The sequence below is a fragment of the Orycteropus afer genome, unplaced genomic scaffold (genome assembly GCF_000298275.1).
Source record: "Orycteropus afer afer isolate SDZICR_OR568_19922 unplaced genomic scaffold, OryAfe1.0 scaffold00214, whole genome shotgun sequence".
NCBI lineage: Eukaryota > Metazoa > Chordata > Mammalia > Tubulidentata > Orycteropodidae > Orycteropus > Orycteropus afer.
The window spans coordinates 784912-809890 of NW_006921801.1; the positions used below are offsets into that span (position 1 = coordinate 784912).

At 36.3% G+C, this 24979-nt stretch overlaps 2 protein-coding genes across 2 annotated transcripts in view; one reads left to right on the plus strand and one right to left on the minus strand.

Moving 5' to 3' along the window:
• The window catches only part of STYX (serine/threonine/tyrosine interacting protein), an 81157-nt gene extending 70720 nt beyond the window's left edge, over positions 1-10437 (plus strand). The window contains 2 exon segments of the mRNA XM_007948337.1: positions 4985-5078; positions 10364-10437. Coding sequence (XP_007946528.1) covers positions 4985-5078; positions 10364-10437 — 168 coding nt within the window.
• A 5740-nt stretch (positions 10438-16177) lies between these two features.
• Positions 16178-24263, minus strand: GNPNAT1 (glucosamine-phosphate N-acetyltransferase 1). Its single transcript, XM_007948361.1, has 5 exons — positions 24110-24263; positions 22616-22678; positions 18657-18784; positions 17293-17354; positions 16178-16325 (listed from the first exon to the last, which is right to left on the minus strand). Exons 1-5 carry the CDS (start codon positions 24261-24263, stop codon positions 16178-16180), a joined length of 555 nt encoding a protein of 184 aa, XP_007946552.1.
• Positions 24264-24979: the final 716 nt, after the last annotated feature.

The following is a 24979-nucleotide window of genomic DNA, read 5'->3' on the forward strand; positions in this document are numbered from 1 at the left end:
AGATGGATTGACACAGTGGCTGCGATGATGGGCTCAAGTATAGCAGGGATTGTGGGGCTGGCGCGGGATCGGGTAGTGTTTCATTCTGCTGTGCATGGGGTCTCTATGAGTCGGAAATGATTCAAAGGCACTTAACAACAACAACAACATAGCTAACAGATAAGGAACTCCGGTGGCATAATGATTAACACATTCAGCTGCTAACTGAATGGTTGGTGGTTGAAACCCACCAGCTGCTCTGTGGGAGAAAGATGAGGCAGTCTGCTTCCATATAGATTTCTCTCTCTCACACTGTGAGACAGTTCTCCTCTGGCCTATAGGGTCACTGTGAGTCAGAAGATACTCAGTGGCAGTGGGTTTGGCTTTTTTGTTTTAATAGCTAACGTGTTGCTGATGGATTGGATGTGGGTTCTGAGAGAGATAAGATAAACTTTTAGCCTGAAGGTTTCTTACTGATGGGGAAACTGCCTGAGAAGGTTTGAAGGGGGTAAAATCAAGTGCTCAGCTTTTGTCATGCTAAGACTGAGAGGGCTGTTATTCCGTAGGAAATTATACATAAGTATGTTGTTGTTAGGTGCCATTGAGTCAGCTCCAACTCACAGCAACCCTGTGAACAACTGATTGAAACACTGCATGGTCCTATGCCATCCTCACAATCCTTGCTATGCTTGAGCTTGTCATTGTAGCCACTGTGTCAGTCCATCTCATTGAGGTCTTCCCCTGCTTTGCTGACCCTCTACTTTACCAAGCATGATATCTTTCTCCAGGGAATGGACACCAAGACCAAACTAGGTGAGACAGAGTCTGGCTATTCTCTCTTCCAGGGAGCATTCCGGCTACACTTCTTCGAGGACAAGTTTATTCATTCTTCTGACAGTCCCTGATATTATCAGTATTCTTCACCAACACCATAATTCAGAGACATCAATTCTTCTTTGGTCTTCGCTATTCATTGTGTAGCTATCACATGCAGATGAAGTGATTGAAAATACCATGGCTTGGGTCAGATACACCTTAGCCTTCAAAGTGACATCTTTGTTTTTTAACACTTTAAAGAGGTCCTTTGCAGCAGATTTTCCCAGTACATGGGAGTTGACTATGGATGCAAGTACAGTGACAAGTACAAGACAACTTCCGTCTTTTCTCCATTTATCATGATGATGTTTATTGGTCTAGTTGTGAGGATTTTTGTTTTCTTTATGTTGAGGTGTAATCCATACTGCAGACTGTAGTCTTTAGTCTTTATCAGTAAGTGTTTCAAGTCCTATTTGCTTTCAGCAAGCAAGATTGTGTCATCTGCATATTGCAAGTTGTGAATGAGTCTTTCTTCAATCCTGACTCTGAGTTCTTCATATAGTCCAACTTCTTGGATTATATGCTCAGCATACAGATTGAAAAAGTATGGTGAAAGAATGTAATCCTGATGCACACCCATTCTGCAGTATCTCCTTGTTCTATTTGAATGACAGCCTCTTGGTCTATGTACAGGTAGGTTACTCATGAAAATAATGAAGTGTTCTGGAGTTCTGATTCTTTGCAATGTTATCCATGATTTGTTATGATCCGCAAAGTCACATGCCTTTGCAAAGTCAATAATACAGGTAGACATCTTTCTGATATTCTTTGCTTTCAGCTAAGATCCATCTGATATCCTTTGTTCCATGTCCTCTTCTGAATCCAGTTGCATTATCGGCAGTTCCCTGTCAATATACTGCTGTAACCATTTTTTAATTATCTTCATCAAGATTTTACTTGTGTGATATTAATGATACTATCTGATAATTTCCACATTCTGTTGAATTACCTCTCTTTGGAATAGGCACAAATACCTATCTCTTCCAGTGTGTTGGCCAGGTAGCTGTCTTCCAAATTTCTTGGCATAAAACAAGTAAGTGCCTCCAGTGCTGCATCCATTTGTTGAAACATCTGTGTGGGTATTCCATCAATTCCTGGAGCCTTGTTTTTTGCCAATTCCTTCAGTGCAGACTAGACTTCCTCCTTCAGTACCATTGGTTCTGTATCATATGTTACCTCCTGAAATAGTTGGATGTCAACCAGTTCTTTTTGATACTCTGTGTCTTCCTTTCATCTTCTTTTGATGTTTCCTGTATCATTCAATATTTTCCCCATAGAATCCTTCAGTATTGCAACTTGAGGTTTAAATTTTTTCTTCAGTTCTTTCAGCTTGAGAAATGCCTAGCGTGTTCTTCCTTTTTGGTTTTCCAAGTCCAAGTTTTCTCACATCTCATTATAATACTTAATATTAATATAATAATAATTCTTGATCTGCCCTTTGAAATCCGTTCCGTTCTGTTATTTCAGCAATTTTTTTCCATTCCCTTCTGTTACTCTGTGGTCAAGAGCAAGTTTCAGAGTCTCTTCTGGCATCCATTTTGTTTTTTTCTTCCTTTCCTGTCTTTTAAATGACCATTTGCTTGCTTCACATATGATGTTCTTGATGTTAATCCCACCAGTCATCTGTTCTTTGGTCACTAGTGTTCAGTGTATCAATTCTATTCTTCAGATGGTCTCTACCGTCAGGTGGGATAAAATCAAGGCCCTGTTTTGGCTCTTGTGAACTTATTTTAATTTTCTTCAGCTTCAACTTGAACTTGCATAGTTATTTATTTATAATTTTCACATATTTGATGGTGCAATGGTGTGTTTTTATATACTTTTTGGTTATAATGTTGCATTGCTTTTTTTTTTTTTTTTTTTTAATAGCTTCTTTGCATGAGGCCTATAAAACTCAAAGCCATAGCTGTTAAGTCAATTCTGATGCATAGTAACCCTATAGGATAGAGTAGAACTGCCTATAGGGTTTCTACAGCTGAAAAACTCTTTGGAAACAGACTGCCACATCCTTCTCCTGCAGGGCAGCTTGTAGATTCAAACAATTGAACTTTTGGTTAGCATCCAAGCGCTTAAGCAGTGCACCACCAGGACTTGGCATAAGGTCTATACTGGTTCCTTTTTCATTATTTTTCTTCTTTCAGTTGAGGATATTCTTAGATCAAGGAGCCCTGCTGACACAGTAGTTAAATTGCTCCTCTGTTAACTGAAAGATTCATTGGCAGTTCAAACCCACCAGCTGCTGTATGGCAGAAAGATGTGGCAGTCTGCTTCCATAAAGAATTACAAGGCTGTAATTTGTTTATGGGGCAGTTCTGCTCTGTCCTATAGGGTTGCTATGACTCAAAATCAACTTGACAGCAGTGGATTTTTGTTGATCAGCTCTTTGCTCAAGAGATATGGGAAAGCGGATAGGAGAATGGGTGTAGAAGGCAGACAGATTGAATTTTCCCAGTTGTCTTAGAAGCCCTTCCTCTTCCCACAACCCATTTCATGCTTCATGGTATTCTTATACCACACAAGGGCTTATTGATTTTATCCTTAGGTCTGCCACCATCTTTGGATAACTTTGAACTGTACTCACTCTGTCTGGTATCTGTGGAGTTACCTACCTACCTTAACTCTGATTCTAAATATTTTATTGTAATATATAATACACATGTAGAAAATTATGTAAATGTAAATAAACATCTATTTAATAATCACTTTATTTTTCTCCTCCTATTCATATTTGGGGTTATGGAGATTTCCTAGTTTCTTCAAATAAAGAGTTTTCTATTTTTTGTTTTCAGAAAGGAGAGAAGAGACAGAAATGCCTTAATCTTCTAACTGGAAGTAAAGGACTATTGTTTTGTTTTATTATTTATTTTTATTTTTTATTGTGATTTGGGTGAAAATTTACAGAGCAAATACACTTTCCATACAGCAGATCACATACATTTGTCTCATGACATTGACCACAATTTAGCACAATGCAACTTCTCCTCTCCCACTTCCTCTTGATAGCCACCTCTTCCCTGTGTCCATCCCTCCATGCACTCCTACCCCTTGAGCTGTCTCCCTGTGCCTGAGCAGCCCTTCTTTCTCTCTTGCTTGTTCTCTCCAAGGAGTGTATCTACCTCAGGTAAATGCTCAACTAGTATGCCTGTCTGTTGCTTGGCTGGAAGCCACAGGTGTGTGTTCAATTCCAGACCTGAAGGGCAGCTAGGGGCCATAGTCTCAGTGGTTCCACCAGGCTCTATTGGACCAGCAAACCTGGTACCTGCTTTTTTTTTCTTTTTTCCAAATGATTTTGAGTTTTGTTCCACATTGATCCCCCGGATCTCCTACAAAGATCTTCCAAGTGGTTGACCTTAGTAGCCGAGCACCGTCTATTTCTTCTGGGCTCATAGTCGTATAGGCTGCAGATCGGATGGTGTACCAGTTGCTAGGACTGATTATTTCCATGAATTTTTGGTTTTCTTCATTCTTCTTGGCTTTGGACGAGGAGAGACCCATCATTGCATCTAGATGGCACCTTGCAAGCTTTTAAGATCTCAGTCGCTACTAGCCACAGTAGAAGGAACAATGATTTGTGTAGTATGTTATGCCAATTGAGCTTGATGAAGGACTGTTGTTTTTTAAGGACTTTTAAAAAACATATATATACTTGAATTCAATAAATACCTTACACTGATTGATTTTTTTAAATATTTTAGAGCCATAATAGTCACTAAGAGTCAGAATCAACTTGATGACAATGGGTTGTTTTTTTTGTTTGTTTTTGTATTTTTTAATAGCACTTTATTCTTACTGAACTTAATCTCATTTTATTGTTTATAACTATTTTATGAGATTGTCGATTCAGGGTTTTTTGTTTTGTTTTAACAGATTAAGTCAGAGATCATACATCTGTCTCCTCAGTGACGGATAATGCATTCTGACTGACGATTCTAGTGTAAGCTATTGGCCTGATTTGATTTATAGTCATCAGTAGTTGTGAAATTAAATGAGATAGGACTTTGAAGCATGCATTTCTCTATAACAGTATAGCAACAGATTTTTTGGTCTAAATTAAGAATACCAATAATGTTCATATTAATCATTCTTGAGTATCCATGAATTTAAATGCATATTCTAAAATCTTTTTTAGGAATATGAAGCCATCTACTTAGCAAAATTAACAATACAGATGATGTCACCACTGCAGATAGAAAGATCATTATCTGTTCATTCTGGTACTACAGGTAAGGATTTTTTCTTTCTGGAGAAAGTTGGGAGAGAAAGATGGTGGTATTAACAGTGGAGTGCTTCTTTTGCTCACTACACATTATATTGAACAATGAAAATTAGTTGTTTAGAAAACTTTAAGGAGCTCTGTGGCATAGTGCCTAAGGCATTGGACTGCTAACTAGAAGGTTGGCAGTTCAAACCCACCAGCCACTCCCCAGAAGGAAAGCTGGGTGATCTACTTCTATAAAGATTTACTGCCTCAGAAACCCAAAGGGGGTCGCTGTGAGTTGGAATTGACTCTATAACAATGTGTTTGGTTTTAGAAAACTTTGGATAAGCTATTAAAACGAGATAATTTCAAGAGGTTTGATTTTTATAATGAATAAATGTCTTTTATATTGATATTCTGCTGTGTGTACACCAGTATACCAAGGCAAATAGAATATACTAGTTAGAAGATGACTGCATTTTTACTTGGTTTAGTCAAAGTCTGTTAAGTAACTTAACTGTCTTGCAAAGATTAATGCCATATTTTTAATGAAAGTAATGCATTTTTCAACCCTTTCGTGCATTATTTTCATATGTGCGTGTTCAGGTTGCCTAGTGCCGCTCTGACAAGAATATATACCATAAATGGGATGGCCTTAACAAACAGGAGTTTATTCTTACAATTTGGAGGCTTTAAGTTCAAGTTCAAAGTGCCAGGCTCTAGGGGCTGGGTGAAAGCTCCTCAACCTTGGGGTCCAGCTCTGCCTCCTACTCCCAGCCCACCGGAGCTAGAGGCATTTCTTCACTCAGACAGCTGCTGGCTGCTGACGCTGAGAAGCCCAAGGTTGACAAGTAAAAAGGCACAATCCTGATGTTACCAAACCACACGGCAGGCCATTAACTTAAGTCCATTGTAAGTCCCAAGGTCATCAGAGCATAGCAGGCTGCTAAGCAACGACAGGGCTACATGCAGGTCTAAGCGTGCCATGGGCTAGAGACCATTCCCAGTACTTCTCCTTATATACAGGAAGCAGACCACATCCCAAAGGCAGCTCCTCAGCCGCTTGTGGTAGATCCCACCATGGAGTTGAATGCCAGTCTCATCATGGGGAATAACTACCACCAACTGCCCAGCCACTCAACCAGGCCCAGCCAAGTTGACACACAAACATAACTACCACAGTGCACTGTGTACACTATATGTGCAAATACAATAAGAGGAGTCTAGGGAAGAAGCTCTAACACATTAAGGTGATTTTATTAAAAATAAAGTGTGGTTAATAAATGAAAGCATGCTTCAAAGTTAAGTAGGGTAACTAATGTGAAGTACCTCAGCTTTTCTTTTGCCATCATTATTTCAGTCTTTTCTCTACTCTATCCAAATTTCAGAAGTGCCCTCCCTACTTTTTAAGTTAACCATCTAAGCATGTGCTCAAAATACCTTTTCCTTCTTCAAGACCTTACTATCCTTGTTTATTTCTTTAAAAAAAAATTGGTAAATATGTATGTATAATAAACATTTATCATTTCTACATGTACAATTAAGTGACAATTACGTTCATCATGTTGTGCAGCCATCACCATTATCCAATTCATATATTTTTACTCTACTAGAGTACACATAGGAGCTCTGGTACCATAGTGCCTAAGGCATTTGACTGCTAACCAGAAAGTTGGCAGTTCAAACCCACCAGCCACTCCTTGGAAGGAAGGTATCTGTAGTGATACCGCCTCAGAAACCTAAGGAGGGGTCCCTATAAGCCAGGTCTGACTTGATGGCACTGGTTGTGTTTTGTTTTCATTAGAGTACACATGGCATTTATTTATTTACAGTTTGTTTTTTACACTAGATCCTTTCATTGTCGGGGTTTTTTTTTTAATTATGATTTGGGTGAAAGTTTACAGAGCAAATTCATTTTTCATGCAACATGTCATACACATTATGTTTCATGCCATTGATTGCAATCCCATAATGTAACAGCTCTCTTCCCACTTCCTCCCTATGATTAACTTTTCCCTGTATCCTTCTCTCCTATGCATTCCTTCCCTCTGAGCTCTCTCCCTCTGCAGATACTGTCATTCTGATCTCCCATGGTGATTGTTCTAAAGAGTGTACCTGCTTGGTGTGAATGTTCACCTTATGTGCCTGTCTGTTTAGCTGGAAGTTATGGGAGTGAGTTCAGGGTTTTTTGTTTTAACAGATAAAATTTAAAAAGAGTAACTAGGGGCAATAGTCTGGAGCGTTTCACCAGGCTCTTATCAGACTAGTATAAAAAATAACAAACTCACTGCCATCTAGTTGGATCCGACTCACAGCGACCCCTCCTTGGGTTTCCGATGCAGTATCACTACAGAAGTAGATTGTCCAATCCTCCTTCCAAGGAGATGCTGGTGAGTTTGAACCTCCAGTCTTCTGGTTAGCAGTCAAATGCTTTAGGCACTATGCCACCAGAGCTCCTTTCCGACTAATAAGTCTGGTCTTCTTTTTATGATTTTGAGTTTTGTTCCACATTTTTTCTCCCACTCTATCCAGGATCCCCTACACTGATTCCTTTCTGAGTGGTTGACAGTAGTAGCTGGGCACCATCTAGTTCTTCTGGTCTCAATGTCATGTAGTTTGAGGTTCACATGGTCCACTAGTCCTTTGCACTAATTGCTTCCCTGTGTCTTTGGTTTTCCTCATTGTTCTTGCTCTGTATGAGGAAAGACCAGTTGTTGGATCTAAATGGCCGCTTGCAAGCTTTTAAGATCCCAGTTGCTACTAACCAAAGTAAGATGTAGAACAAAGTTTTTGTGTAATATGTTATGCCAGTTGAGCTTGCTGTTCCTACAACCATGGTTCCAAGCCCATGGGTCCAGTTACTGAGTCCCTCAGGGTGTTTGGCTGTGGCCAAAAAGTTAGCATAACTTTGCCCCATTAGCTCTGTTATGTATATGTATATAGCTCTATTATGTATATATATGTAGAAATATCATCTGCTGCACTTATATCACGAGTATATTCCCTTTTGCCTAGACACACCTGATCATTTAGCCTGTTTACCTACGTATCCACCCATAGATTAATGTTTGTTATTACTGATAATGTAGTGTTATGTATATAGAAGTGTTTATCTTTGTTATCTGTAACTCTTGGGCACCTCTCTGTGTCTTCCTTTTCCTTAGTGTTACTGTGTTGGTCACTCACTCTTGGTATATTGCCTTTCCCTTCACCCAAATCAGTATTTGTCTCTTACCTATCTAGCAGTTTTCCTTCTTGCACCCCTCTCATTCACTGTTTTTATCCCTCACAATTCATTTGAGTTTTATTTGAACCAACAGCCTTAATAGGTAGTAAGAACAGGTTACATGTGTAGTTGGTGTTAGATCTGGAAATTGAGCACAGATGATCTGCCTCCATGTCCTGCACTCATTCTGTGCTGCACTGCCTGTAGTGATAAAGCTGTGTGCTCATCCCTGAGGATGCCAACTAGCAAATGGTTGACTAGTTATCATTGAATCTTTACTTCTTTTCTGCTGCTATATAATTAGTTTCCAAATCTTGTAGGATCTGTTTCCTTAGTATCTTTAAAATGATTCCCTCTTTCTTACAGTACCCTTAATCTCAAATCCAATTCAAGCTGATAGTGGCTGCCTCCTCTTGTTATTTGGTTCTTCTGTTCTTTGTGGCCAGACTTATTTTCATGAAAGATTGTTTTAATAATGATATTTTTCCTATTCAGAAACCTTCATTCTTACAGAATAAAATCTAGGGTATCATAGGCTATAGTTAAAGGCCTTTAATGATTTTTCTATTTGTTGCTTTCATTTTTCCCCTTCAAATATGACTCCAGAAAACTGAACTACTGATGGTTTCCTGTGTGTGTCATCCACCTAGAATGTGTCACATTCAGTCTTCCTATTATTGAAAACTTAGTCCTAATGTTACCTTCTCAGGAAGACTGTGATTAACTCTCTTCCCTCAACCCCTAATCATTCAGACTCTCCTAGTTTTATCTGTACCTCATCACTTCTGTCATACAAAAAAAAAAAAAAAAACCATTGCTGTCAAGTCTATTTCAATTCACAGCAACTCTATAAACAGTAGAACTGCCTATGTCTCATAGAGTTTCCAAGGCTGTAATCTTTACGGAAGCAGATTGCCGTATCTTTCTCCTGCAGAACAGCTGATAGATTCATACTGCAGACCTTTGGGTTAGCAGCTGAGCACTTAACTACTACACTACTTTTTGCCTTATATTATTTATTTATATTTACTTCTTTTTTTTTTTTTTCCCCCTTAACTACTAGAAAGCTCATTACTTCATCTGGAACTCAGTAGCTGTATCTAGCCCTATGGCCGGGATATGTTCTTCTTCCTTATTCTGTTAATACCTTATTTATAATTTTATTAATCTTACAGTGAAACATTAACTTCATGTTTGCATCTGCCCTCTATATTATGACTGAATTAGCACAGCCTGTAGACAAAAGTTTATGGCTCATACTGTAGTAAGACAAGTAACAGCAGACTCTATCAGTTTCCTGTTTACCTCCATTGAGATTCACATTTCTTCATTAAAACTATTGGGCATATAAGGATAGCTTTGATTCTAAGTGAGAAATTTCTGTACTAACTCTGATTTGAAGAGTAGATAAAAGAAAACCTCTTCCTTATCTGCTGCATGGCTTCCTTTCTCCCAACCCTTACTCTTGTTGGTAATGAAAGCCATAGCATTAATTGGAAAAATATTTTTGGTTGCTTGGGATAGGAGCATATGTGAAAACAAAAGATAATCATATCTACAAAATAAAATTGTACAGATATAAAATTAATAGCTTAAATTTTATGTCCTGGGTTATATGTTCAAGGGATAGAAAGCATAAACTTGGTAACCAAACATTTATGTGTTGCTATCTCTGAAAATTCTAGTTTCAAAGTATTTAAAAAATTAATGTTTATTATATGCAATACTTGAGCCCTAATGGTATAGTGGTTAAGTGCTCAATTACTAACTGAAAGGGTGGTTTCGACCCACCCAGAAGTTCCATGGGAGAAAGAAGGTGTAATCTGTTCCCAAAAGATTACAACCTGGAAAACGATGGGATAATTCTACTCTGCCAGTGTAGTTTCTGTGAGTCAGAATCAACTAGCTGTCACCTAACAACATTTGTAATACTTAATTCTTGGGAATAAAAATGTACCCTGACATGAAGATTTCAGAAATTTGTAACAAAAGATTTATTCTTTTGCTAAAAAAAATTTAAAGTTTATACATAATAACACTTCATGAAGAAAAATTTACTAGCTATTCCATTTTATGTTCTGTAGGCAGTTTGAAGAGAACTCATGAAGAAGAAGAGGAGTTTGGAAACATGCAAGTGGCAACTGCACAGAATGGTTGACTCAAGAAAAAGTTACAGAGGATGTGAATTTCTATTTGAGAAGGAGAAAATACTAGAGACAATAATAATGTGAAATGATAAAAACATAAATAGTTTCTTTTCAATTATATGTTGCTTCCAAACATGTAACTTGTTGAGCAACATTTTGAGAAGATTTTGGACTTCTGCAATAGATGGCACTGATGGTTTTAGTCCTTTATTGTTTGTTTGTTTTAAATTTACAATCCTATTATAAACCAAGAATTTTGGACTTAAAAGAGGTATTATTGCAATAATGCACTTTTCATACTTGAAATTTATTTGTATGATATAGTTATTACTTTAAACAAAATGCAAGTTAGGGGGGATTTGTTTCTAAAATTTGGGTTATTTATAACAAGAATTTACTGAAGTTTGTTAAAATTCATTTTGTGTTCTATAACATTTTAAAAATAATTTTACAGTTCAATTTTATGAGGGAGCTTCTTATAGAAACATTAAAATGCAGGAATCTGCAACATTTCTTTAGTATCACTCAATACCTTAATTACCCTTTTATTTTTTTTTCTTGATCCTTTATTCAGTCTTAAATCATGACATTAGCTAACTTACTTTAATGAAATGCAGTTATTGCTTCCTGTTCTATTACTTTACTAATTTGTTTATTAAGAACACACATACAAAGCTTAATGAACAAAGGAAAATATTTTACTTGATAGTAACAGATGCTCCCCCCTCCCCAAAAAAAGGATAGTGTTAAGTTTCAGGTGACTTTGTTTTTTTTTTCCTTGTAAATGCCAAGTCTTGTATCTGTTTTCAGAGTCACCTAGTCTGGTTTTTTTTTGTTGTTGTTGTCCAAATGGTTCTAAATAGAAATATACCAATGGAGCACTATCGTTAGTTTTTTTTTCCTTAAAAGAAGCCCAGAAAAGTGCCTTGCATTATTAAAAAAAGATAACTACTTATGACCTCCAAATTAATACGTAGAATAGTGAAAAGTTTTTAAATGTTCTTCTGTAATTTCTTTTATAAACCATTAATTAGTTTAAATTCAAAGTATGAGGCTTGAAAACTTCAGTAAATTGTTTGGAATATGGAACATTTATTTCTGTTCATTTTATGTTGTCTTAATGATTCTGAGGTTGCTCAGACAAAAGCTTTTCTTTAAAGATTGGGAATAGTGATTTGTGGGAGACATTAGGGTGTTTTAAATTAGCTTTATAATCACTTCTTTAAGTTAATCCAAATGTCCCCCATAATTTGCATTAGCAAAGTCACTTTATGGATCCTTGCTTCTCCATATTTTTATTTATATGTATAAAAAGTGTTCTAAGAGAAACATTGTTTCTATTTAAGTATGTGATGTGAGGGAGGAGAGGAGTGTTTTTAACTTTTTGTAGTCTCTGACTTTAGGGTAGCACAAACAAAACTCTGTATCTCACTTTTCTCAGTCCTCTCTTGAGGTGCTTTACTAATGGGAATGATTTCCATACATTCTCTTGGTACCAAGAGGTACTATGCAAGGTAACCTGTTAACACCAAGTTACTTGCTTTGCTTTCCTCCCTATGATGTAGTAATACAGAAAAAGCTTTTTTTATCCAGCAGAGTGGGAGAGTGAAAATGAATTAAAAGCTTTGTTATTTTTTTAAATTAAGAGTTCATTTCTGTGGTACATACTGCCCTAAAAACAGCGTATTGTTAATCCCTTTGTGGTCCAGTATTCTCTTGTGTAATTAAGTCATCTGATGGTAGTGGTCTAGTGAGGTCAAGGTTTGCATCTGCTGTTCAGAATTACCAGTTGGTAAAGTGCCAGATAACACAGCTTTCCAGAATATAGGTCACTATTGGATGGGTTAGCAAAGATCTGTTTTACAAGCTAATAATCTGTGACATTTCATTGTGCAGAACTATTGCTTAAAAGAATACTTCCTAATAGTAAATTTAGGTTTTAAAACTGAGGCAGTTAAGTTTTTTTTAGTTTCTTAAATACACATATCCTCTCTGGTAGTCTGACTAAAAGTACAGATTTTGGTTATTGATACTCATTTATAGCTGGTAATTTTCCACTTTTTCTATCTGCTATAATTTTTATGCTGTCACTTAAGTGCCTGCCCAGCACTGTATATTAAAGACAGACTCTCACAAACACTAGAGAAAGGAACTGGTGTCATCTTGATTTCAGTATTAATGTGGGCTTTACATAGGGTTTATTCTTTGTTTCATATAAAACATTGTAAGTTTGTTTCTTCTTGGATCCATACTTTCACTAGTGCTTCTTCTAGTAGCTCTTCCTATTCTTCTGTTTGATTCTGTTTCTGTAATCTCTTTATTTCCACTAATGTTTTGTGATAGTTAACTAAGATAAATTTAACCAATCATGGTTTATCTTCTAGGGTATTTGAATAATGTGTGTAATCTGGGCACAGTTTAAAGTGAAATTGTATCAAAACATGGGAAAACTGCATTACTATTTTCAAAGTATGAATACCTTGAAAATATTCTAATTCTAATGGCAGTAATCTTACCTTCTGATTTCATTGGTTCATGCTAATTTCTTACTAGATGTTTAAACAGCAGATACTTCTGTTTATTGGTATCTACTCTATGGTGGAAATGATAAACCGTGATAGCATTTGCTACCAACTCTCAGCCACTTAACTTTTAGAGCAGAATATTAGTTTTGGGGAGATTTTGTGCTTCATCTGAGTTTAGATGTAATGTCAGAAAATGTTAAGCATGTCTTTTTAAGAAAATATAAGATTTCTAATTGTCTAATTACCATGGTAATTCAAGTGAATTAGAAATATTTAACTGCAATCTTGAATTATAAAGTTGGGATGTATATATCAGGATCTCAACTTGATGTAAAGTAAATGAGCAGTTACCTGGCGGATTTTTTTTTAAGTCATTTAATTCATAATTCTACAACAAATTTAGCTTCATTTCAATATATACTTTGTGTATTCAACAGTGCTCCGATAAGGAAATGATAGGAAATAACCTAAGAATTATTCAAAGGTTTTTTTTTAAATTAGAAGAAGTTTTGAGGGTCCTTGAATGCTGGATTTTTTTTTGTCTTACTCATCCATGGCAGCTAAAAAAAAAATCACTCAAAATATTCAGGTTTACATGTTACTCCCTTTGACAGGGAGTTGTCATACCTCACAGTTCAAAGTGTATTCTATAGATCAGTAACATTATACTGACATGTAATTGCAATTTACTATGCAGCAAAAATGATTCAAGAAAAATAACCTAGTTTCTATTCATCTTTGTATAGGCGACTGCTTAATTTACTCTGCTTTTAACAAATACTTGTATTTGGATAAAGTGCTTACATGTGTATAGGAATGTCACAGTGCAAAATGCTGCTAGCCTTGGCACAAAGTATTAAAGTTATTTTGTGAAGATTGGTGGTTGTATTAAACTGTTGTGCCCTTATACCTCCAAAAGATGGCAGAGTTCATTGATACTGCTTATGCCTCAGAACTTCTTTGATATTAACTTCTGGGTTAAAGTAATTCAGTGTGACTCCCATGGATGGAAAAGGATGAATGAAAACTGGATATTAAGAAGCACTTGAGTAGCCTATAACATACTGTGGCCACACACATACAAAAATATCAATATTCCATGCAAATTAAAAATTGCACCTTAAGTATATTTTAAAGAGTTAGTTGATCAAGTTTGGGATTAGAAGTGAGGGAGTCATATCCAAAAGGGTAGGTCATCCACAGAACATCTTCCATTTTAATAAAAAAAAATTTTCTTATAATACCCTCTTCCGTGTTAGCCTATGTTCTGTTCATATCTAAGTTACCATCACAGCTGTACCATTTACATACCACTAAAAGGCAAAATGTTAATAAATTATGACAAGCCATTTATCATAAAATGCATCCAAATTTCAGAGGTGTAAAAAAATGTGCACCAAGAGTCAGTGAAATACAGATGTACAAAATATATGGGACACAGTAAAAATCACAACTGCCACTTCATACATTTTCAGAAGCAAACAGTGCTCCAAAATGTGAACATAGTTCATATATTATGAAATAATGTTTTATGATGCTTTTTAGTATTCAAATTTACTCACAGTATGGCTTAGAAAATCATCAACTCTTGTAATAACTAAAATTAGATACAAATCATTTTCCTCAATGACAATTTTTATATAGTATATGTTATAATTTTGTTTCTTAGAGTGACTTTAAGAAAAGACCATCGCATCATTTAAAGGAATTTATTGAAATGCCAATCCTGTGAGACATTTTTCTTTCAAGTTGTTCAGTGATAAGAAATGTAATAGAGCATTTAATTTTGCCTTTTACTAGACTTAATTTTTAACATGGATTTTTAATTATCAGAATTGTACCTAATAAAGCCAGGGTTGCAGGACTCCTGAGAAGACAGCCAGCTCTATTGCTTTCACTAGTGTCTAGATCACAGTTAATTTGGGAAGGTCATCAGCAGATAAAGTAGCTCATCCTTTGCAGGTGAAGGCTTTCTGTTGTAAAGGTTTTGGAAAGCTGGCTTTCCATGGAGGAAAGTGCAAAAATCCAGCTGAGGCAGGTGTGAGTCAGAGGGTAAAAATCAGCTGGTCTTTGCCTTCCAAGTTCATTTTAACAAAGAATGTACAAAAATAAAATTTAATGAACCAAGACTTGACCTAACAGAAACTTTAATAATGAAAAAGACGCAACACAAACCACATTAGGATTCTAAGAAAATATGAACAGGTTTAATGTCATATGGAATGCAATAGATTAGAACCATTAACAAAGTGTACCTCATTTCAACTAAATAATTAAAACAGATGAGGACCAGAATGATTGTACCATTATAATCACATTAAATAGAAAAACTGCCAACATTTTAAGAATAAGACAAATGCTGTGTATTTTTAAATATTCGCTCTATTTTGTAATATTCCATTTTTCATAAAAATGTTATTTCAGAAGAGAGGCTTCAGATACTCATGTAAAACTGAGAAATCAGGTTAGAAGTATATGCCAGGATTTGCTAATTCACTGTTAAATAGTACCTTAGAGATCCCATGTTTATTCTTAGGTATGTTTAACAAATGAATAATTGACAGATAAAACCAGTGGTACATTAGGATAAATATTTAGCTATACATTCAAACTGTTTTACTTGCAACCTTGTCACATTTTATAAGTTAGTTTTCATTTCTGTTCCTTTTAACCTGACCAGGTTGTTTGCCAAGATTAAGATAAAATGTCAGAGTATATACTGTATTTAGTTATAATATCTAACCCAATATCATGTAATTAGTGTTTGCGAAATGATACACCCCTAAGTGGCATTTAGATAAGTTTCTTTGAAACAAATTCTAAGTTTCTGAATGTGATAGGAAACATCCTTATTCAATGTATACAATTTTAATTTAATGAGCAGTACAGATAGCAGACATTTAACTCCTTACTACTCATATTCTTGACTACCAAGAAATTAAGCCAAACTTTAGAAAAATACAATGCAAGAAAAAATTCAAGTTAAAAATATATTCTTTTGGTTAAAAATCATATCCTTTATAATATTCATTTGTAATCTAAACTCACAGCATGTCCCACCAGCCCAAAGTAATCTTCTAAATGCATTATACTTGTATTACAACGCTTTTTCAGTCCAGTATTTATGGAGGTCACTGAGTTGCAGCAATAAGATCGTTTAACTCCAGGAAGAGTAGACAGGCTTTTTGCATTAGCTCCTTTGACAGTTGTCTTTCTTGAAAGATTTTTACTTTCTAAACCTCCGACACATGTAGTTTTCTTCAGATACTGTATATCCAAACTTCTTATAGAAACCAACATTTTGTGGTAGACATTCAAGAGTAATCTTGTAACAGTTCAGCTTCTTGCTTAGCAAAGTAAGGGTGGATAATAACCTGAAATTTGAAAGAGAAGTGGGGAATATAAGCATAGAGCATTGTTAATAAAAATGGATTTTAATAACTTACTATGAATATTATTAAAAAAAAAAAAAACTTGAATTTTTCCCCACTGCATTATTTAAACATTCAAAATTTAAGTAGGTAAGAATTTAAATCACCCAAAGCATTTTATGTGATTTTTAACATACTTTATCTTGTAATCTCCAGCCCATTAATATATAGGACCAGTATTAAACTCATCCTTAAGTCCTTTTTAAAAGGAAGTTAAAACATTAATTTTAACCCTAAAGATTATCAACATTTTCAAAACCATGTCATAAAGGCATTTTTCCCTCTTAAATCTAACCAAACTACTTATTAGGAGTTGGCATTCCCATATAAAATGAGTATATAATAGCTTTATTCTTTAATCATTTAAAAATTTAGTATTTTTTAAAGTCTGTATTAGATTAGCTCTGAATTGATTGAATTAACATGAAATAGAAACAAAACAAAAAAGTATGTATTTTCCTTACAAATCCTTAAGAATCCAAACTCAATGTATGAATGGGGTTCTAACTGCCTTAAACCAAAAACCAAACCCTTAGATTCCATCTCATGGCAAGGCCATGTGTTGGGGGAATGGGGGAACCAAAAAGATCTACAAAAATTTGCCTGAAGGGTTTTCTCATGTTTGCATAAACAAAAATCACATCATTTTAAAAACAGGAGATTGTGAGCGAAGTTATTAATAAAATTATAAAAGGTAGGACTAAGTTAAATGGACTAGAATACTAGAAATTGGTCTGCTCTGTAAACTTGGTATCCCAAATATGGGAACAGTACCTGGCATACAGCAGATGCTTATTCATTAGGTGATTTCTTTTCAGAAGTAATAAGTATCTTGGCAAGAAACTATAAACTGAAACATAAAGATGATCTACTTTACTTAGGGTTACCTACCTCATTTCTGCCTACTTACAATTTGCCAAGTTGCTTTCCTCTGCATTCATCACTAACGACAACATCTTCTACTCTTCCTCTCTGAAAATATTGACAGTCTTTAAAGAACTAAGCATCTAGCTTTATTTTTAGCTAAATCAGCAAGTGATGGTTGGTAAGAATTCACTGATACAAAAGAGAATGTTCCACATACTTGAAAGGCACCACAACCAAAATGCAAATTCTTTCGTTACTATTACAGGGGAATAGTATAATGAACCAACTTGTGGCCTCATCTTGTTTTGTCTGTATAACCAGTCTCCCCTCCCACATTGTTTTAAAGCAAGAAAAAGTCCGTATCGCCAAAATAATATTACCAGGAGAGTACTACACCCATCACCCTACTCCAAAGAATTTCAAGTACAGAAACCCCCACCAAAATTAATAAAGCTCAGAGAAGACATTCCAAATGTTCCTGTTTTATCCTATCTTTAACACCTAATCATTGCATTACCCAAGTTTTCTTTACTATTTCATGTGAGTTCATCAGGGATGAAAGCTCTGTAAGCATTTAAAGTGCCAGAATTAGAGTAGCCTATAGTATTCTGAACCCTTTAGCACTTGGAAACTTGTGCTAAAGTAGTAGATTCAAGGTAATGTTTTTTGGGGAAAAAACAGCTGTAGGGACCCAGTATTTGGGTTTCTAAACATTACTGTCAAATTGCATGATAATGACTTGATTTCTCTAGGTTTATACCAAATCTAAGGAGCTCTAGTGGCGTAGTGCCTAAGGCAATTGACTGCTAATCAGAAGGCTAGCGGTTCAAACCCACCAGCCAGTCACTCCTTGGAAGGAAGGTTGGGCAATCTATTTCAGTAGTGATACCCAAGGAGGGGTCGCTATTGGTTGGATCTGACTCAACTGCAGTTGAGTGAGAGAGAGAGATCCAATCTAAGGAGCCTTAGTGGCACAATGGTTAAGCATTCAGCAGCTAACTGAAAGGTGGTCAGTTTGAACCCATTACCTACTCTATGGCAAAAAATGAGTCAGTCTGTTTCCATAAAGATTCACAGCTTTGGAAACCCAATGGGGCAGTTCTACTCTCCTATAGGGTCGCAGTAAGTCAAAATTGATTCAATGGCAATGGGTTTTTTAATACCAAATCTACCAGAAAAATTTTTAGCAAACAATTCATACTCTTAATGTATTTTCTTCCTTACAGCTCAGAACACACTAGGAAATGCATGTCACTAAGTGTGACTGCTAAGAAACAAAACATCTCAATAACTGATTTTACAATGAAAAGCAGTAAGAAAACAGGATTTGTCTAATGGTAATTCAAAGTCAGATTTGCTAGAAAACACGTGTCCATTTTACTCACAATCATTAATGTGAATACATACCTTAGCACAGGAATGGATGAATTTATGTTCTATTATCAGAGTTGCTGTAGCAACAATCCGTCCTAGAGTCACATCTTCTACAACTGTAACATAATAATCTCCAGATTTCTTCATGTGCTCAAAAGATTCTGTGGAAATTGGAAAATAAAATTTATCTGGTAGACATTAGCTGATTTCTTTTAATATTTAAAGCTATTTCACCAAAGTAATTTATGCTGTGTCTAATGAAAATATTACATTAAAAATGATCAAGTATTTGAAATGTCAGCAATCAGTATCAATTGGAATATGGTCCATACGTTTAAAAAAATCTGTTAGAAAAATAAAATAAGACTAATACAGGTCTTTTAGATAAACAGCACTTAAAAATTGTAGATGTTGCCACTTCTGTGACTAAAGGATTAAAACTAATTATCTTCATTATTTACTTTAAATAGGTTTCTTTAACCTTTACAACAAATATTCAAATAAAACTGCAAATTTTAACGAGAGTATGTTTATATGGCTGCATTTTATAATTTTTCATCTTTGGGTTCCAAAATAACAAAATAGTATTAAAACTTTCTCTTTGTAAGTGTAATTATTTCATGATAACATGGTGTTACGGACTGAACAGTGTTCCCCAAAAATAACTGTTGTAAATCCTAATGTAATCTCTATGCCTGTGGTTATAATCCCATTTGGGAATGGGTTGTCTTTGTTATGTTAATTAGACAGGATTAGTGCGGTGTGTGTTTTGAATCAACCTCTTACAAAATACAAAAAGAATGGATTAGGACAAGCAAGCAAGTAGAGCTGGAGGAAGAGAAATGTCAAGCCCTGTGAAGATCAACCAGGAGCAGCAGCTCAGAAAAGACGAGGACCTTCCTCTAGGGCTCACAGAGAGAGACAGCCTTCCTCTATAGGTGCCATCTGAATTCAGACTTCTAGCCTCCTAAACTGAGAGAAAATAAATTTGGTAAGAAGAACTGAGGGTGCTGCTAACAGAGACCTACAATGTGGAATGGTTTTGGAACTCGATAATGTAATGGGTGGAGGCTGGAAAAGTTTTAAGATGCCTAAAAGTAAAAGACTGCCCCATCTTCCTTCCGCAGAGTGGCTGGTAGGTTTAAATGGCCAGTCTTCTGGTTAGCAGTCAGATGCCACCAGAGCTCCTTGAATAGTAAAAGTCTAGACTGTTTTAACAGACTATTGGTAGAATTATGGACATCAAAGGCAATTCTGGTGAGAGCTGAGAAGGAATGGAGGAGAGGTACAGAGAAAGTCTCGTATCTTAGAGAGTACATATGGCACCAGCAAGAGAATGTGGCTAGAAATGTGGATATTAAATACGCTTCTGGTGAGGCTTTAAAAGAAGATCATGAAAATGTGACTAGAAATAGAGGAAGGGCGATGCTTCTTGTGCAGTGGGAAAGAACTTGTTTGACTTATGTTCAAATGTTTGTTAGAGGGCAGAACTTGGGATATGTGGCAGAGAAGATTTCTAATATTTTAAAGGGGCTTCATGGTTTTTCCTTGCTGCTTATAGTAAAATGTGAGAGGAAAGAGATGGACTTAAAAATGAACTGTGCAAAATGAAAACAAAACTTAAAAAGACTTGGAAAATTATGTTGTACAAACTAAGGACATGCATCCTAGAATTTTCACCAAGGATGTGGCTACACAATCTTTGTTAAGGAGATTAGGCCTGTGAGTGATGAAGCAAGCCAACTACCGGAGCAGAAAACCCACGAGCTCAGACTGAAGGGGACAGAAAGAATGAAAGAACTCTATCTCTTGGAAATCTAAAGGCAAGAAATAGGCCAACGGAGCTATATACACTGTCCTCCAAAAAAAAGAAAATGCCCATCCCCGGAGCAGCTCAGAGATCAGCAGAACTTGGAAGAGTGTGGGAAGCAGGCCCTTCTGAGTTTCAAGGATGGGACCACAGCTTCCTAGGTTTCAGAGTCAAGACTGCTGTTCACGTGTGCTGGGGTATGGAGCCACCCGCAACTATGAGAGGGTGGGGCTGCTGTGCCCAAGAGGCAGAACGGGGCCTGCTAGAGCCTAGGGGATGGGGTCTCCACTCAGATGGACTAGGAGAATGGAGCTGCCCAAAGCTGAGGAAGCAGAGTTTCTATTCCAGTGGATCTAGGAGGTAGAGCTGAAGGCCAGGGATCCTCAACCCAGAATCCAGAGGGAGTGGCTGATACCCAGAGTCTGGAGAGCAGAGCCTCGCCCAGATGAGAACAGAGGTTGATTTTTAAGCTTTGAGGGCTAATGTAAATTGTTCCACTGGGTTTTGGACTTGTTTAGTGCCCATTGCTCCTCTTGCCCTCCAATTTCTCCAATTTGTAACGGAAATGTTTACCTTGTGCCTGTTCCACCACTTCACTTTGGAAACAGATAACTTGTAGCTGAGATTTCACAGGTTCATAGATGAAGAGAAATTTTGCCTAAAGCCTCACCCGTACTTAATTTAGATGATTCAAAAGATGAGATTTTGGACTTGGAGTTAAGACTTTTGAGTTGGTGTAACAGGGTATGTTTTGCATGTGTCAAGGACATGAATTTTTGGGAGGCAAAGGGTGGAATGTTACAGATTGAACTGTGTCCCCCCAAAGTATGTGTGTATATCCCAACCTCTACACCTGTGGTTACAATCCCATTTGGGAATGGGTTGTCTTTGTTATGTTACGGAGGCAAGATTAATGTTGGGTATATCTTGAGTCAATCTCTTCTGAGACACAAAAAGATGAAATAAGTGAGCAAAGCAGAGATGGGAGAGAGAGAGATGCCAAGCCACGTGAAGATCGTCCAGGAGCAGAAGCTCAAGAGATGAGAACCTTCCTTAGAGCCAAGAGAGAGAAAGCTTTCCCCTAAAGCCAACACCCTGAGTTCAGATTTCTAGCCTCCTCAACTGGGGGAAAATAAACTTCTGCTTATTAAAACCACCCCCTTGTGATACTTCGGTTGTAACAGCACTGGATAACTAAGACACAGGTTCCTTTTTTAGAAACAATCATAATTTTGTTTGTTTTGAAAGCACTCTGTGAAGTGAAAATTATGTTTCCATTTTCAAGTAATTTTCCCAAGGTCATAGGACAAATGGGAGAGAGCAAGATGGAAGAAATGCTTTCTCCTTCCACTGATTTAGTTACTTAATTACTAAAACAATGTGGTTTCTCATCTAATCTGATAGACATGCAAACAGGAATTCAGGAATAAAACTTGAGCCTAATAAGTATCTCGTATTCATTATTTCCAAGGTCTCACTGTAGATAGGATGTTGCAATGGAAAGAAGGAATAAATTCAGAGAAGGAAAACAAACAATGAAGAAAATGATGGTTTTCATTTTCAGAAGGGTCAGAGTTCAAAACAAAATTACTTATTGAAAGAAATGAAGAAAATGCAGAAAACACGAAAAGGCAGTGTTACATAAAGGACACTGGCAGAGCACTGGACAGAAAGGTAAGATTCTAGACCCTTCTTACCACTACCCCTGGGATCTGCGGCAAGTCGTGGGCCCTATCCGGAGTTCCATTTTCTCACATAAAAAACAGAAGGGGCTGAACTAACTCTAAGAATACCTGCTAGCCTAAAAGTAAATGAACCAAGAAAATAAATTTAGAATATATTCTCTTACATTTCTGATTTGGTAATGAAATTTCTAACCTAACCCCCTGAAAGGAAATACAACAAAAAACAAAAAATCTCTACAGCTGCCAACCAGGCCCGATTCTTTAGCAAATTAAAAGAAGGAGGGATTTTGCAAAACAAGGTAATTGTTACATTTTGATTCTAGAACAGTTCAGCCACATTAAATATTTAAATAAGTTTTAAAATAGCTAATTTGTTATTTTAATAATTTCCAGTTAGTTGAACAAAAACACACATTGGTACTCAACAAAGCTTTAAACAAAAACAAGATCTTGTTTTCCCTTATTTTCACAGAAGGAAATTAAGCTACAGTACTTACTCATAAACTGCTCAGGGCTGACAACTCCTGTCTCTGTCAGTTGACCCAGAACCTTAAAAAATCCTGGTTTTATGAAAACAGATTTCAGGTCATGAAAAAAGCAAATGGAAGGTATTATACCAAAAGAAGTAATGTGTTAAAAGGTGGGATTATGGGCAATTATTTTTTCAAAAATTTCTATATTATCTTTAAATTACTTTATTATTAAAACAAATTAACTGTAACCTATTATTCTTTCTGTAATCACAATACAAAACAAAGAACAACAGGTTTCACCAACGTTTTGGCCTACATAAGAGCTTTGGAAGAGTGCCAACTTTAATATTCTACCAGAGTCATCGGGTGGTGCCAACAGTTAGGTGCACAGATGCTAACCAGAAGGTTGGGGGTTCACGTCCACTCAGTGGTGCCTTGGAAGAAAGGCCTGATGACTACTTCTGAAAAATCAGTCCTTGAAAATCCTAAGGACACAATTAATTCTACTTTGACACATATGAAGTCACCATGAGTTGGAGTAGACTCCATGGCAATGGGTTATAATACTCAGTCAGCCACTCACATATTTTTTTAAAAAGAAATTTGCATTAAATTCAATTGCAAGAGATGCCAAATTTTCCCAAATATATGATTTAGTTTTATTTAAAAGATTTTCACTATGATAAAAATGATATAATTTTTAAAATAAAGTATAAATAAAATATTGTTTGATTACAATTTTTAAAGATCCTACCTGTTGTTGTTGTTGTTTGCCGTCGAGTCGGCCCCGACTCATAGCGACCCCTCCTTGGGTTTCCGAGGCAGTATCACTACGGAAGTAGGATTGCCCAACCTTCCTTCCGAGGAGTGGCTGGTGGGTTTGAACCGCCAGCCTTCTGGTTAGCAGTCAAGTGCCTTAGCCACTATGCTACCAGAGCTCCTAAGATCCTACCTAGTTCATTGTTATCTTACTGTAAACACCACATTTTAGAATTTTGAGTCTCAACTTCTATACACTCAATAATGGTTTCGACCAAAATCAACTTTTCAGATTTCCTACCAAAAAGAAAACTAAGAAAATCAAAAGATGATTTTTGATTTATTAAAATTTGAGGAAAAAAAAATTACTCTGGAGACATGTTAAAAAAATAAATACACGTAGACAGAACCCTTTGTAATTTATCCAAGGCCAATGATCTCCACCCTCACACTCCCTCCCAGCTTATTAGAGAAGACTTTTCCTTATGCATCCATAAGTACAGTAACTTCACCTTTGTTTATGAGAAATCTTTTTTGCTTCTTAGGAGGGAACAGTGTTGTACTTAAATCATTTGAAATACTTTACAATATTATTTGGTTTTAGCAACGATACATACACAGTGTACTGGTCTCTCCTAAATTTAAGTGCAAAAATACTTCAAAAGTCAGATATTATTTTTTTAAAAAGTACCATCCTGTTTGACAACAGAAAGCTAATTGTAATTCTACCTAGGAGTTGTAAACTAAATAAATACATACCTCTATTTAAATCAGCAGTACAAAGAGGCCTCAAAACCAACCCTTCTCCAGGATGTGTTGGAGAAATGGCTGGGGAAAATGTCGCTGTGTTCTGGCTCCAGTCCACTTCTTTGAGTAAACTTGGGTCAAACATAGGCGTTTCATCAGGTTTCATTTTTGCAATAAGGTCTAAAATGAAATTTTAAATGTTAAAGCATTTTGTTTAACAGAAGGAAAGCTGTTATGATAGCAAAGTTTTTTAATAAAAATTTTGTAGTTAGAAAAATTCTTTAACAAGGGTGCAAGGTATTTTATTCAAGCCTATTTTGAATGTAACATAAAATGTCCCAATTACAGATATATTTTAAAAATCACAATTACAAAGATATGTTGTTGGTGGTGGTGGTAGGACCGTCAAGTCGTTTCCAACTCATAGCGACCACATGCACAGCAGAATGAAACACCGCCCAATCCCGCCCCAGCTCCATGATCCCTGCTATACTTGAGCCCATCATCACAACCACTGTGTCAATCCATCTCGTTGAAGGCCCCTCCCTCTTTTGTCGCCCCTCCACTCTACCAAGCATGATATCCTTCTCCAGAAAATGTCCCTTCTGACAACATGACCAAAATAGATAAGACGAATGTCTGGCCATTCTCGCTTCCATGGAGCATTTCAGGTGCACTTCCTCCAGGACAGATCTGTTAGTTCTTGGCTCAAGGCAAAGAATACCAGAGAATACCAGAAAGATGTTTACGTAAACATAAAACGTATAAAGTGCTCCTGGCCTGGTTAGTTCTTTTAGCAGTCCATGGTACTTTCAGCATTCTTTGCCAGCACCACAACTCAAAAGCATCAACTCTTCTTCAGTCTTCCCTATTCATTGTCCA

Bases quoted from the DNA above. Each gene is read 5' to 3' on its own strand.
- GNPNAT1 (XM_007948361.1), bottom strand. From the start codon at position 24,263: ATGAAACCTGATGAAACGCCTATGTTTGACCCAAGTTTACTCAAAGAA. The intron at 17,355-18,656 runs GTATGTATTCAC...CAATATTTTCAG, and splicing joins TCATCCATTCCTGTGCTAAG to AGAGGAAGAGTAGAAGATGT. The intron at 16,326-17,292 runs GTAAGTAGGCAG...TTCAAATTTCAG, and splicing joins GGAAAGCAACTTGGCAAATT to GTTATTATCCACCCTTACTT.